At 48.4% G+C, this 14,920-nt stretch overlaps 1 protein-coding gene across 1 annotated transcript in view; it reads left to right on the forward strand.

The window, feature by feature from the left end:
• RTN4R (reticulon 4 receptor) overlaps positions 1 to 14,507 on the forward strand; it is a 111,664-nt gene extending 97,157 nt beyond the window's left edge. Inside the window, exon 2 of the mRNA XM_033136024.1 lies at positions 13,051 to 14,507. Within this exon, the coding sequence (XP_032991915.1) occupies positions 13,051 to 14,483 (1,433 nt within the window). The 3' untranslated portion in view covers positions 14,484 to 14,507. The remainder of the gene's footprint in view (positions 1 to 13,050) is intronic.
• The last annotated feature ends 413 nt before the right edge of the window (positions 14,508 to 14,920 follow it).

A 14,920-nucleotide genomic window follows, 5' to 3' on the forward strand; every position in this document is an offset into this window, starting at 1 on the left:
ATGATGTAAGTAATGGGCCCCGCCTGCTAGCCAGCTCCATAATATATCACTGGTTTGCTCATTTCTTTATATAGGGTGCCTACATTCTGCATGGAATGTATTTCAGTTCAACAATTACTTTGATAAAATACATATTTTGTTATGTGCAAATGGCTTTAGATACCTATTAGGTCCATAAATTACCATATAGCATATATTCAACACAAAAAACAGTGACAATTTGTTGTTGAGAAAGGGCAGCTGGACATATAAAAGGCCCCATTACCTTCAGTAGCTTAGGGCCTCGTCAAACCAAAATCCAGCCCTGGGTATCTGCTTGGAAAGTATTTCCGCCCAAACCCCTGGAGAGCTGCTGCCGGTCAGTGCAGTTGGGCTGATGGGCTGACTCAACACAGAGCAGATTCCCCTATTCTTATTTTTTTTAGTCTATTATTATTATTATTATTATTATTATTATTATTATTAACCTCCGTATACCTGTAAGTCTCAGGGCAGTTCATGTAGGAATGTTTAGGAATGCAGGAGAGGATATATTGTTTAAGATATCCTATTCCAACTTGTGTTTTACAAGTTCAACAATATCAGCAGAGTTAACATTCCCCTTTTAAACACACACAGCGGATAGCTTGCTCAGACTCGCTAGAGTCTCTTTAATTGTCTTGGTATTTTCCCCTTTTAATCCCTCTCAAAATAAGACACTACACAGTCTTCTATAAAAGCATAAAAAGAGTTTACTTACACATCTGTTCACAAAAGGATCCCAGAAGGCAGACTTTTAGCTTAGAAAATAGTATACATGTGGAGACTATCTCCATATGGGAGAAAGCCCCTTTGTTCTCTCTTGGCTGGAAGCCAAGAGAGCATCTTCTCCCTAACTAGATGTTGTTCTGTTGAACAGCCGATCCAAAAGAGGAAGATGGAGTCTGGCCCCTGTGGTTTTGTGTTAACCTGCCCAGGTGAGACCACACCCACCTCCAGTTACACAGAGGAAGTCCATCCCAGCCCAGGAGAAACAGCAAGTTCTGACTGGCTGGCCTAGAGTTCCCCTTCTATGTCCACTCTAGCAATGTTGTGTTTGACTGTTCCTGTGTTTTACATCCCACATTTCACAGGATTCAGAACAATGAAGACTAGAACCTTACATTGTTTTTAGGGGAAGGAGGCCACAGTGCAATGATTAGAGCTTTGTGTACAGAGGGTCCTCGGTTCAATTCACAGCACCTCCAGCTATGATCCCTGCCTGAAACCTTGGAGAATGACTGACAGTCAGTGCAAACAATATTGAGCTAGGTGGACCAATGGTGAAGAACCATAGCTGGTAGTAGAGCATCTGTCTTGCATACAGAAGGTCCCAAAATGGCATCTCCAGGCAGGGCTGGGAGAGACTCCACACCTGAAACCTTGAAGAGCTGCTGCCAGTCAGCTGGATGGACCATGGGTTTGACTCAGTAAAAGGCATCTTCCCATTTTGCTACATGCGTGGCTCAGGATGACGATGATTTGTGCATCTGATGGATTGTAGTTCACTAAAGCTTATTTTTCCACAAAAATTGAAGTCTTTAAGGTGCCATAGTCAATCCTCATAGCCCTGCTCATTTGTTTCTTTGTTCGTTTATTCATTCACTACCATTCTCTGCCCTATCTGGAGATTGGACCTGAGACCTTCTGCATGCAAAGCAGATGTTCTGTCACTGAGCTGTGGCCATTTCCCCATGAATTTGGCAGTCAGTGTGTTATCTTTTGATGTCTCCTTTTCCCCAGTTTGATTATATGCTTCAGGCATGACAAGATTTTGGCAGTTTCTCCAACATCCATATGTAAAAGGTGTAATTAATCTCAATTTTCCCCTCCCCCCTCCTTGTTAGTCCAATAAGTTTGGTTGAGTTTGCCTTCCCTCCTGCATCATTCCATGGTAGCCTTGCCAACTGCTTCAGCCAGTTGAAGTTCACATGGTGTGTTCCGGCTGAAAAAAAAGCCCTATTACCTTTGACTTGACACTGCCTTACTGGTAAAGGTAAAGGGACCCCTGACCATTAGGTCCAGTCGTGTCTGACTCTGGGGTTGCGGCGCTCATCTTGCGTTACTGGTCGAGGGAGCCGGCGTACAGCTTCCGGGTCATGTGGCCAGCATGACTAAGCCACTTCTGGCGAACCAGAGCAGCGCACGGAAACGGCGTTCACCTTCCCGCCGGAGCGGTACCTATTTATCTACTTGCACTTTGACGTGCTTTCGAACTGCTAGGTTGGCAGGAGCTGGGACCGAGCAACGGGAGCTCACCCCGTCTCAGGGATTCAAACTGCCAACCTTCTGATCAGCAAGCCCTAGGCTCTGTGGTTTAACCCACAGCACCACCCGCATTCTCTGCCAGACGCCCCTCTCCATTCCTATTGAGTAGCCAGGCTCCCCTTTGTCCTCTTCCTCATTCCTCCTTTTCCATAAAAGCCCTCCCCGCCCCCTCACACAAGGGCCATCTCTCATCAGAACCATGATCAAAACGTTCAGGGTGTCTCTCAGGTCAAAAGGACCTCTCTATAAAAACAAGCACTTGACCATCCTGATAACATCCGTTCTCTTGCTGAGATGGGCTTTGAATCGGGTGTTTGCCTCTCCCTTGGCCTTCTTAAAAGCTAGTTTCCTCCTCCAGTCAAAAACATCCGCACGACCCTTTTGCCATCTCCAAAGTGTTGGATGACTCAGAGAACAGGGAAGCAATTAGAACGGGTCCATTATCTGCCTTTCCGCTGGTCCCAGCGCGATCACATTGTCAGACACGGCAATTAGAAGGAAAAGACTCTGGAGACCACTAATAGATGCTCTGGGTTTTTTTTCTTCTCTTCGTCTTTTCTTTTCAGAGGCCCAAGCAAAATGCAATTTTCTTCCGCTTGCCAAGGCCTGGCCTTCTCCTCGCTCCCCCCGCCCAACAACAACTGCTCGCCTCTTGAATCTATTGATTCGGGGATATGATAATGCAGCCAGATCAATAATCATTAGAATTCTCTCCTGCCTCGGACGTAAAGGGGCTCATAGGCAGCTCAAAGACTTTTGCTGAGTCAAACAGCCTTCTCTTGCCTTTGTCTCTGCGGGGACGGATAAAAGGCGATCCGGTTTGCTTTGAAACACTTGCGGCCCGCTGCTCTCCACTTTGCCTCGGAGGCCATGGGGAATATGAATGTTGAGTTTCAACAGCGTGGTGTGTGTTAGATGTTGAAAGGGCTCGCGATTGGGTTCTTTAGGATTCGTGTCTGTGTACCCAGGGCTGAGTCCTTTTGCCAATTTCATGAGCCTTTTTGGAGGAGGTGGAGTGGGCAGGGCGCTGCAAACATTCCCCCCCCTTCCCCGGAGTTGTGCGTGGGCAAAGTTGGTGAAAACAAACTAATGTAAGAAGAGTCTGCTGGTTCAGGCCCATCTAGTCCAGCATCCTGTTCTCAGAGTGGCCAAGCAGAAGCTCCAAAAGGAAGCCAGCAAGCAGGACCCAAGCACATATATCCCAGCTTTGTCAGCATAGTGTTTTGTCCCTTAGGGATAGCTTACTCGGTAGAGCATGAGACTCTTAATCTCAGGGTCGTGGGTTGGACAAAAGATTCCTGCATTGCAGGGCTTTGGAGTAGATGACACTCGGAGTCCCTTCCAACTCTACTATTCTATGGTTTTATGAAATGGGAAGCCCACAGACAGAACCTGAGCACAAGAACACACACACACACACACACACACACACACACACACACACCATTCCCAGGGTTTCCAGCAACTGGTATTCAGCAGCACGGCTGCCTCCAACCATGGAGGCAGAGTGTAATCATTGTGGTCATTAATAGCCTCAATAATTTGTCAAACCCTCTTTTAAAACCATCTGAGTTTGTGGCCATCCTCGCACCCTGTGGGAGAGAGTTCCACAGTTTAACTCTGCACTGCATGTAGAAGCACTTTCTGGCCTGAATTTTCAAATGTCAATCTTCATTGGATGCCCCTAGTGTCATGAAAGAAGGAGGAAAATTTCTCTATTTCAGCTTTCTCCATGCTATGCGTAATTGCATAAACTTCAACCACGCCACCTCTCGCCCGCCTTTTCTCTAAAGTCCCAAATGCTGCAACCTCCGTAGGGGCGAACGCTGCAACCTCCATAAGGGAGTTTCTCCATTTCCTTGACCATCTTATTTTCATGTTTGGGATAGAATGGATAGAATTGGCCAAGCTGAAGCCCCACAGATGAGCAGCATCAGGTGGAGCTTGGTGCAGCAGCGTTGCGTCCTTTGCTCGGGGGTACGTGCACAAACACCAGGCAGGACCAGGGGCTGGGGTGTGCAGGGTAAACAAAACCTGCCACGCTCGCCCAACCCCCGCTCCTGAGTGGGTGTGGGGCATGGAATGTTCTCAGGGTCCTGCTGCACTGCCTGCCTGCCCACCCACCCACCCATGCAGGGGGAAGCCCAGCCGGTCGACGTGGCCCTAGGCGGGTGCATCCCTCCAGCACTGATCAATGAGGGGGCTGGGGCCATGATGACAAGGCCAGGTGCTTTCAGGCTTCAGGGAATCTGATCCCTCCCATGGTGGCAGCCAAGAAGCAGACAAACCAAGAAACAGTTCTTACCATGGAATTTGTTCACTGTGCACAGAGAGAGACAAAGGAATGCAGTCTACCTAGGACAGTGGTGGCGAACCTTTTAGAGACCGAGTGCCCAAACTGTAAACCAAAACCCACTTATTTATCACAAAGTGCCCAAACTTGTTGAGCCTTTTTTGGGGAGCTGCCGACCAAAGTTTTGGAGCTTTTGGGGGGGGCACACAAAAGTTGCTTTGCTGGAACTAACATGCAGCGCCGACATCATCGCCTGCCAAAGCGCCAAAAAACCACACACACAGCACATATATACCGCCCTATTCCCGAAGCTCTCAGGGCGGTTCACAGAACAAAATCAAAATATAAAACCGCTAAGTATATAAATCAAAATGAAAAACAACAACCCAGCAACTCCCCCCCCCACCTCCTTATGTTGAACAATTCTGTGGTGATTTTTTTTGCCCCGGGGTATTCTGCTAACTCAAAGAAACCTCGCTGCCCGCCCCGCCCGTCGTTCTTAGAGCTTTTAAATGCGCGCCTCCGTTTCCGAAGGAGCCCCGTTTGAAGTTGCACCGCTGCTGTGCCGGTCGGAGTGGGATGGCGGAGGCGCCGTCCGGTTGCCTCAGCACCCTACCCGGGGCTCTGCCTCAGTAGGAACCAGGTACCGGAGCGGGAGAGCGTGGAAGGCTCGGGCGAGGGGGCCGTGTACTCAGGAGGGCGGGCAGGCGGGAGGGCGCAGCTCCCGGCCTAAGTTCTCTAGAGCAACAGCGGCCGGTTCCGCGCTCCTTCCTAAGCTGGCATTATCCTGGGAGAAAAGGAGCTGCGCTGAAGAAGGCGAGGCACCTGCCGGGCGAAGGACCTTCCGGCGCCACAAGGTTTTTTCCTGCCGCTCGGCTATAAAGCGTGCGCAGCCTAGCGCTGCTCAAACAGGGTGGCCGCAAGCCTGGGGGAAAAAACAACAACAGCACGGATGGGCCGATGGTGCGCGTGCCAGCAGTTTGGGCTCTGCGTGCCAGATCTGGCACGCGTGCCATAGGTTCGCCACCACTGACCTAGGATAATGCCATTGCTCTGAGTAAAGTTCCACCCCCTACGCCTCTCCTATTCTACATCACCCCTGCGTCGGCTGATCTGTGCTTTCTGCCTCTGAGCTTTCTGTTCTACTACCCTCAATGCATGCCGGTCAGGAATGCTTTTCAAAGAAACTGAGTCTGTCAGCTGCCCACTGGCCTGGCACCATCGGGGAGGGAGGTACCATTGTGGCCACCCCCACTGCGCTGGCGCCACGCCCCCTTGGGTGGCCTGCCATGCCCCCTCGGGTGGCTCGCTACGCCCCCAGGATGCACACCACACCACCAGGATGCATACCAGCCACGCCCCTGCCTGCTCTCTGCCCCCGGTGCCAGAGCATGCAGCTTCGTCACTGCAGCTGTCTCTCCCCTGGTGCTTCTTCTTCCTGCTATTCCTCTTCCAATATTTCCCAGCTTCTACCCTCTGCAGCCTCTGAACTGTGACCTTCTGCAAACCACTGTTCTAAATCAATACTGTCCTCGGGAAGGTTCAGGAGAAGGTAGGGGCAGTCCCCACCCTTCCTCCTCAGTCCAGCCCCTGACAGGTGCCCGGGGCTATGGCCCTCACCATGCTGTGCCCCTGACTTGCTGCCCTCACAACCCAGAAGTATGAGGAAGTGTGGAACACCTCCCAATCCCTTCTGCACCTCACTCACTTGATACATGATCAGCAGCCATCTAGCTCCAGAATGTTCCCCCCTTTGCACCATATATATATATATATATGCTTTAATTTCCCCAGGGACGCCTCCCAGTGTGATACACTCCCAGCAGGGACTTGATGTGCCTTGTGTTATTTTATCCCATTCGATGGGCGGTGATGTGTCAAAAAAAGATGGTGAGCCAGCCAGCAGATGTCACCAGGCAAATCCCTAACCCAGAGCCTCATGGGGGCTGTGCAGAAGCTAATAATATCTGGGACAGATTAGGCATGCGTTCCAGGCAGGTGCCAGCTCTCCCCTGATATCTGATATGGAAGTGTATGGAAGCACATAGATGCTTCGGATTCTGGCAGTTTTATTAAGTGCGCTGAGTGAGTTATGATGACAAGATTGCAGTTCCGGTTTAGGTTTCCAGCTTTTGATTACCCCAAAGAGAGAATCTCCCTTTTTCATGGTTATCACCCCCCTGGCACCATTCTCATTCCCCCAATAAAACATTCAAGCCATATCTATAGTATCGAGCTAGCAAGCAATAATAAGTTATTGATTGAGATTTATAGCCCGGTTTCTGCCCTGCTCTCCATTGCATGCAAGAATATTTCTCTGGCACACTCCATCTCGCAACAGTTGGCGTGCATGGGGTTTGAGATCTAGCATGGCGGAATGGGACTGGTGGGTCAGGAAGAGATTAGGAAAGCACAGGTTGAAGTCCTTGTTGAGCCTTGAAGTGGACTCTGGTGACTTTGGGCCAGTCACCTTCTCTCCTGCTCAGGGATGATACATGGGTAACAAAGGATGAAGCCATTAATGTTTCCTTCCTTCCTTCTGATGCAGGGTGCACAGGCGTTGGTATGCGACAGGAAGATGAGTTGGTGCTTGCAGGCATCACTGGTGCTTCTGGTGGTACTGCACTCTCATTGGCTCCCAGTACATTTCCAAGCACAATTCAAAGTGTTGGCACTGATCTTTAAAGCCCTAAACAGCCTCAGCCCAGTATACCTGAAGGAGCATCTCCACCCCCATCATTCAGCCCAGACACTGAGGTCCAACTCCGATGGCCTTCTGGCAGTTCCCTCCCTGCGAGAAGTGATGTTACAGGGAACCAGGCAGATGCCCTTCTCAGTAGTGGCGCCTGCCCTGTGGAACGCCCTCCCCTCAGATGCCAAGGAAATAAAGAACTATCTGACTTTTAGAAGACATCTGAGGCAGCCCTGTTTAGGGAAGTTTTTAATGTTTGATGTTTTATCGTGTTTTTAATATTCTGTTGGGAGCCGCCCAGAGTGGCTGGGGAGCCCCAGCCAGATGGGTGGGGTATAAGTAATAAATTATTATTGATAATACTGTATTGTGTCTTTTGGTGCTGCACTGTCCCAATTTTCATCAGAGGAATGTTGGAGGGTATGGCTTCTTGCCCTTGGAAGGTGGGCCAGGAGAGGATGTGGGCCTGAGGCTAAGAATTGTTCCCCAGCCCTGCTATATATGGGTAGACAATATGCTTGCAGGCCAGCTGGCCCGTGGATGGGGTTTGTGGGGCTATTTAAGCTACAGGGTCTGCTGCCTGCTTGCCTTGGCACCCACTTACTGGTAACCATCCCTGAGGATGGACCAAGGAGGGAAATCATCACCTAGGAACCAAAGCAGCAGAGGGAGATGATGAGAATGCCAATAATCATTATGACTGGCGACGTCTCTTTTTGTTTTGTAAATTTATATATTGATCTTTATTCAGAGATATACAAAAATGCATGCCCATTGCAAAGTGTCTTTTTACAATATACTATCAGCTGCTTAGTCTAGAAGAAAGGCAGGAAGGAGAAAAGACAAGAAAAAGGAAAAGATAAAGAAAGCAAAAGGAGAGGAGAGAGGAGAAAGAAAAGAAAGAGGAGAAAGAGGGGGGACGGAGATTGGGGGGGGAACGGAGATTAGAGGAAGATAAAGAAGAATAAAATGACTTCTGGCTCTCTGTCCTGCAGAGATCCTGCCATTCTATCTTCTATAAACCAGTATTTATTTATTTATTTATTTATTTATTTATTTATTTATTTATTTACAATCTTCAAATCCAGCTATTACAAGTTCATTTTCTCTTTCATGCAAGAAGTCCATAACGATGGTGGTGATAATGATGTCTGTCCTACTCTGCAAAGGGACATCTCAGGGGAATTGACAGGTAGTGCTGGGGAAAATGAGTTGATCCAGCTCAGCATTGCCGTCACCAGGGGTGGGGAATCCGTAGCCCTCCAGATGTTCTTGGATCTCAGCTCCCATCTTCTATAGCAATTGCTCTTGTTGGCTGGGGATGGCGGGAGCCGGAGGCAAGCAGCACCCTTGGTCTACACTGGTGGGCAGCAGCTCTCCAACGTTTCAGGCCAGGGACACTCCCAGCCCTACCTGGTCATGCTACTGGGGATTGAACCTGGGACAAAGTAGACACTCCATCCCTGAACTATGGTTCTTCTCCTAATCTTCAACTCTTCCCCTAAACAGTAGTACACAGTACCTAATGGATAATTAAAACAAACCATTTTAGACAAAGATTCACCCTCAACCTAACACCACGGAAACTAACGCTAATATGCCCAGGATCCTCACCAAAATGCTGGAGAGGATGCACCTCCACAGGCACATACCTCCACATGTGGTGGGAATGTCCCAAAACCCAACTCTTCTGGACATCAGTCATACAAGAAATATGCAAAATAACTAAGCAAGTTTTAGAAGTCACCCCAGAACTGGCCCTACTAAACATCTTCCAAGACAATAATGCCCACTCACAAGACAAATATCTCATAGCCCACCTACTCTCAGCAGCCAGAAGCATCATAGCCAGACACTGGAGAGACCTGTCAGGAGTAAGCATGGACCAATGGTATCAAATAGTATGGGAAGCAGCCTTATTAGAAAAACTAACCAACAAACTGAAATTTCTTGTTGTTCAGTCGTTCAGTCGTGTCCGACTCTTCGTGACCCCATAGACCAGAACACGCCAGGCACCCCTATCCTCCACTGCCTCCTGCAGTTTGGCCAAACTCATGCCAGTCGCTTCGAGAACACTGTCCAACCATCTCATCCTCTGTCATCCCCTTCTCCTTGTGCCCTCCATCTTTCCCAACATCAGGGTCTTTTCCAGGGAGTCTTCTCTTCTCATAACTGAAACTTACAAGGGGACAAATAGAAGAAGACGCCTTCACCCCGGTTTGGTTCCCCTTTATCACATACACAGCCCAACAAGACAACAACAAGAACCCGCGAACAGCATTCGAATCAATCTGGCTAACCTGATCCAAACACACACACACACCCCACTCACACACGAAAACAAAGTTCACCACAGCCAATCACAAACAAACAACCACACCCTAGACCAACCCCAACCTCTCTCACCACTAAAGGAATACAAGCGAATGGTAAAGAGAACCCACACAAGTGATGCTGACACAAAACGCCACACATACACTAAGTAGAATAGAAGCATTCCCACCCCACCCCACCCCACTCAAAGGTGTAGGAAGCCGCTTGGGCACCGCACCTGGGGGCGGGGTGTTGCTACATAGCGTGCATGCACAGCAACGCTACATACGACGTATGCGCCGTAAGTAGTGATGCTGTGCATGCACGCTACATAGCGGGTTGCCGGCAGCACTGCTCCAGCGCCATACTGATGGTGCCAGGATTCTCTGCTCGTGGCTGCAGCCACGAACGAAAGATCCTCTATATGCAGCTGCAGCCGCGAGCAGAGGATCCCGGCACTGTCTGTATGGCACTGGAGTGGCACCGCTGGCAAACTGCATGCCTTGTCACCCCCGGAGACGTGGCACCGGGAGCAAACCACCCCCACCGCTCCCCCGTTGCTACACCCCTGACCCCGCTCACCATTCCCCCCTCCACCTCTTCCCCCCTTTTCTTCCAAATGTCTCACAGCAAATGAAACTGATCTGTAGAAAACATAACTCGAAAAAAGAGACATTGCACATACTATTGTAAACCAAGAAATCTTTAATAAAAGAAATATTTTAAAGAAAAAAAAACCTCGTTATGAATTATCTCTGCCAATCTGGTCCATCCACATTTTGAAGAGGCACCGGGAATCCCTGTCAGATTTGGGGGAACTGTCCAGCAACTCATCCCATCATCTGGGGAAGTCCAAGCCTCAGGACCCCTTTCTCGGCTTGTGCGTCTGCAGGAAAAGAGTCGTCCTCCTTTGTGAAGGATGCTTATGCATTCTGATGCCTCATTATGCTTTAATGCAAAGTCACAGCTCAGTCACTGAGGTGAGAGAGCAGGGTCGGCTGAGGCAATGAGAGGGAGGGAGAGAGAGAGAGAGAGGGAGGGAGAGAGAGAGAGAGAGAGAGGGAGGGAGAGAGAGAGAGAGAGAGAGAGGGAGGGGAGAGAGAGAGAGGGAGGGAGGGAGGGAGAGAGAGAGCGCGCTGGACAAATTGGACAGGCATCTGGAGATTTGGGTCACACCAAGCCAAGGTGAAAGTCACACCTGCTGCAGAGCTGCCTGCCAAAAAGGAGGGCACGAGTGGAGCTGTGCCCTTGCCCCACCTACAATTTCACTGGCAGTCAGTAGTTTGTTGCACCCTGCCCTGCTGCATTACGTCCTGTCATAGGCTTTTGGTACACATTTTGTAAGCACTTTTTGCATTTTATGTGTCCTGTTTGTTTTGCAGTATTCATATAGCACCTGATTGCCGCAGTTTACCGAAGCAGTTTACAAAAAGAATGAAGCAATGAAATTATTAGTAAAAACAATTGAGGCATTTTTTTTTTAAAAAAAATTAAAATAAAATAAAAGTAGCAATAAACTAAAAACACTCCAGTGTTCTAGAATCTGAGTAGGCTTGTTTGAATAAAAATGGTTTTAACATGGGCTGAAAAGAGTACAGCGAAGGCTCAGGGCGTTTCAAAGTGCAGGTGACGCCACACTAAAATGTCTTATAGATTCAGAATGGATACAGCATGGCACCTGCAACAGTGCCAGTTCTGCATAAAATAAAATATGCACTTAAAAATAATTATACCTAAACCTGCACTTTTCAATGCAGTCACCAGTAAAATACATGTAATGGAATCTATCTATTTCATAAATTTTATGCCCTGCTTGATTGTAAACAAACAAACAAACAAACAAACCTCAAAGTGAATAGAATAAAACAATAAAACAGTTAATTTGAAACATTATTATTATTATTATTATTATTATTATTATTATTATTATTATTAAAAACCCTATAAACAAAAAGAAAAGATTAAAACACACATCAGCATTCAGGATATTCTAGTTATCTGGGTTTGTTGTTCAGTCGTTCAGTCGTGTCCGACTCTTCGTGACCCCATGGACCAGAGCACGCCAGGCACCCCTATCCTCCACTGCCTCCCACAGTTTGGCCAAACTCAGGCTAGTCGCTTCGAGAACACTGTCCAACCATCTCATCCTCTGTCGTCCCCTTCTCCTTGTGCCCTCCATCTTTCCCAACATCAGGGTCTTTTCCAGGGAGTCTTCTCTTCTCATGAGGTGGCCAAAGTACTGGAGCCTCAACTTCAGGATCTGCCCTTCCAGTGAGCACTCAGGGCTGATTTCTTTAAGGATGGATAAGTTTGATCTTTTTGCAGTCCATGGGACTCTCAAGAGTCTCCTCCAGCACCATAATTCAGTCATCTGGGTAGGCTGGTCTAAACAAAAATAGTTTTAGCAGGTGCTGAAAAGAATACAAAGAAGGTGACTGTCTGATATCAATAGGCAGGGAGTTCCAGAGTGTGGACACTGCCACACTAAAAGACCAAGTTCTTCCATGTGGATCCTGTATTGGTGCCAGTCCCACAGAGTGAAGTGGCTGAGTGGGCATGTGAGAGGTAAGGTGACCTCGCAGGTAAATCTAATGTTGAGATGCCACCTTATCTCTTATGCACCCAGTAGATCACTGCTTATTTGTGGGAGAGTTTCTCCTGTCAGTTCCAAAGATCTCAGAAGTCCCCTCTGCAATAACTCAGAGGAGCAGGGCCTTCAGTGTGACTGCCCCTATTCCGTAGAATAACATTGGTGTCGAGCTACAACAGGTGGCCACTAATCTGCACTTTCCGGGAACAATTGAAGACCTTTTTGTTGTGTCATGGGATGTTTCCCATGAGTGTCCACTCCTTAGGGTTATAATCTATTTTTAAATGTGTTGGCTGTCTTTGTGCTTTTAGCTGCTTTTGGTTACCTTACATCTCGCCTTACCAAACTACGGTTTCCAGAGTTCCCTGGGAAGAAAGATTGATGGTTAAACAGCTCTGAGAATTGTAGTTCTTGGTGGGGGGGAATGGAGGGCTCCTAATGACAGCGCCCATAACAAACTACAGCTTCCAAGATTCCTTGTTGGAAGCCATGACTGTTTAAAGTGGTATGATACTGCTATGGTGTGAATGAGGCCTACCTGAACTGCTTTTCTTTCTCATCGTTCTCTCTCCCCCCACCCCACATATACTTTCGACCCAAATCAGGCTACGACTGGGGGCAAGCGAAAGGGTACAATGAGCTCCTCTGCTAAGCTTTATTCCTTCCATTCCTTGAGCTGATTCTCAGGCTGGTGGAACAAAAGAAATGCCTGTATTTTCATCAAGGTCTTGCATGTTCGCCAAGGTTGTGCAGTTAATGAATTTTCCAAAGGTGCATTTTGAGCTAATGTAGGGGATGCTGGAAAAGAAGGTGCTAATGATCTAATTTGCATATCATTCTCTCTTCTCCCCCCCCCCCCTTTGGCTGTTCCTCCAGGAAGCAAACTGCTAATTTTGGTGCTGTGCTTGAACTTCCCGTCGGAAGTGGAATCCTGCCCAGGGGCTTGCGTATGCTACAGCGAACCCAAGATCACCATCAGCTGCCAACAGCAAGGACTTGGAGCCATCCCCACCGAGATCCCCATCCAGACCCAGCGCATCTTCCTCCACAGCAACAAGATCACCGTGATCCGTTCCACCAGCTTCACCTCCTGCCGAAACATGTCCATCCTCTGGATCCATTCCAACAACATCAGCCTGATCGAACCCGGGGCTTTCTACGGGCTCGACAAGTTGGAGGAGCTGGACCTCAGCGACAACACAAACCTGAGGTCCATCAGCCCTTCCACCTTCCAAGGCCTTGTCCACCTCCATACCTTGCACCTCGACCGTTGTGGCCTCCTGGAGCTCTCCACGGGGCTCTTCCGGGGGCTATTCTCTCTGCAGTATCTCTACCTGCAGGACAACAGCCTGCAGAACCTCCTGGATGACACCTTTCTGGATCTTGCTAACCTCACCTATCTGTTTTTGCACGGGAACAGAATAAAGAGTTTGTCGGAAAACGTGTTCCGGGGGTTGATCAACCTGGATCGGCTCCTCTTGCATCAGAACCGGGTCAGTGTGATCCACCGCAGGGCTTTCCACGACCTGGGCAAAGTGATGACCTTGTACCTTTTTAATAACAACCTGACGGTGCTCACGGGAGAGACGATGGCTCCCTTGGTCTCCCTCCAGTATCTCCGCTTGAATGGCAACCAATGGGTTTGCGACTGCCAAGCCCGGTCGCTCTGGGATTGGTTCAAGCAGTTCAAAGGCTCTTCCTCGGAACTCGAGTGCCACCTGCCCGCTCACCTGGCAGGGAGGGACCTCAAACGGCTGCAGAGCGCCGACCTGGAGGGATGCATCGACTCTTTCAACCAGATCAGAACGAGCGTCTTTAGCACTAAGACCAGGACTGGCAAATTGCCAACCGCCGACCCTCCTCTAAGCCCCCACGATGGCGGGCGGAAATGCTGCCAGCCGGAGATGGATAAGTCTTTTATTTATGAAGCCAAAGCCAAGGCAGGCCCGTCTTCCCACAGCAGCCGGGCCTCCTCCAACAATCCCCTCAAGGATAAGGAAAACATCGCCAAAACTAAGCCCCAGGTGGAGACGGACCCCTCCAAAAACAGCAGCAACAAACAGATCAACGACTCCCCATTTGGGACCTTCCCCAGTGCAGTGGACCCTCCATTGACCAATTTGAAACCTGAGTTCCTAGGCCCCATCGAACCTTCGACAGTCCCAACCAAAAAGAGGCAGGGGTGTTCGAAAAAGAACAAAAGCAGGTCACAGTGTCGCATGGCTCAGCCCACGCAGAGTACCACCTCACGGCTAATCCCGAGCTTATCGATCTCTCTGTTGGTGTGGAGTCTATTCTGGTCCTGTTGAAATGACAAACATCATCTCTCTTGTTTCCCTCCCACCCACCCCTTTCCTTGAGGAGTGATACTTTAATCCCAGGACTTTTGCTTAAAAAAAAAAATAAAACCATAAAAAAATAAAAAAATAAAATCACTTCCACACAAATAAGAAGAAAGTTAAGCCCAGAGGGGGGAAATACAAAACAAAACGAAAACAAAAACTTTGTTACACTACGAGTTAACTGGATGCCTTTATAAAAAAAAAAACATTGTACATAATTTATTTGTTCCTCCTGAAATTTATGTGTTTTAATTTTTAATTATTATTATTATTATTATTATTTGTCCTTGGAACTGCACTTGCCCACGAGAGTCTACAGCCACAGCTGATGGTTAAAAAGAAAAGAGAGAGAGAGAGAGAAAGATTTAGATATGGTAAAAAAATGAAAACAATAAAATAGAAAA

The sequence above is a fragment of the Lacerta agilis genome, chromosome 17 (assembly GCF_009819535.1).
Source record: "Lacerta agilis isolate rLacAgi1 chromosome 17, rLacAgi1.pri, whole genome shotgun sequence".
NCBI classification, from domain to species: Eukaryota; Metazoa; Chordata; class Lepidosauria; order Squamata; family Lacertidae; genus Lacerta; species Lacerta agilis.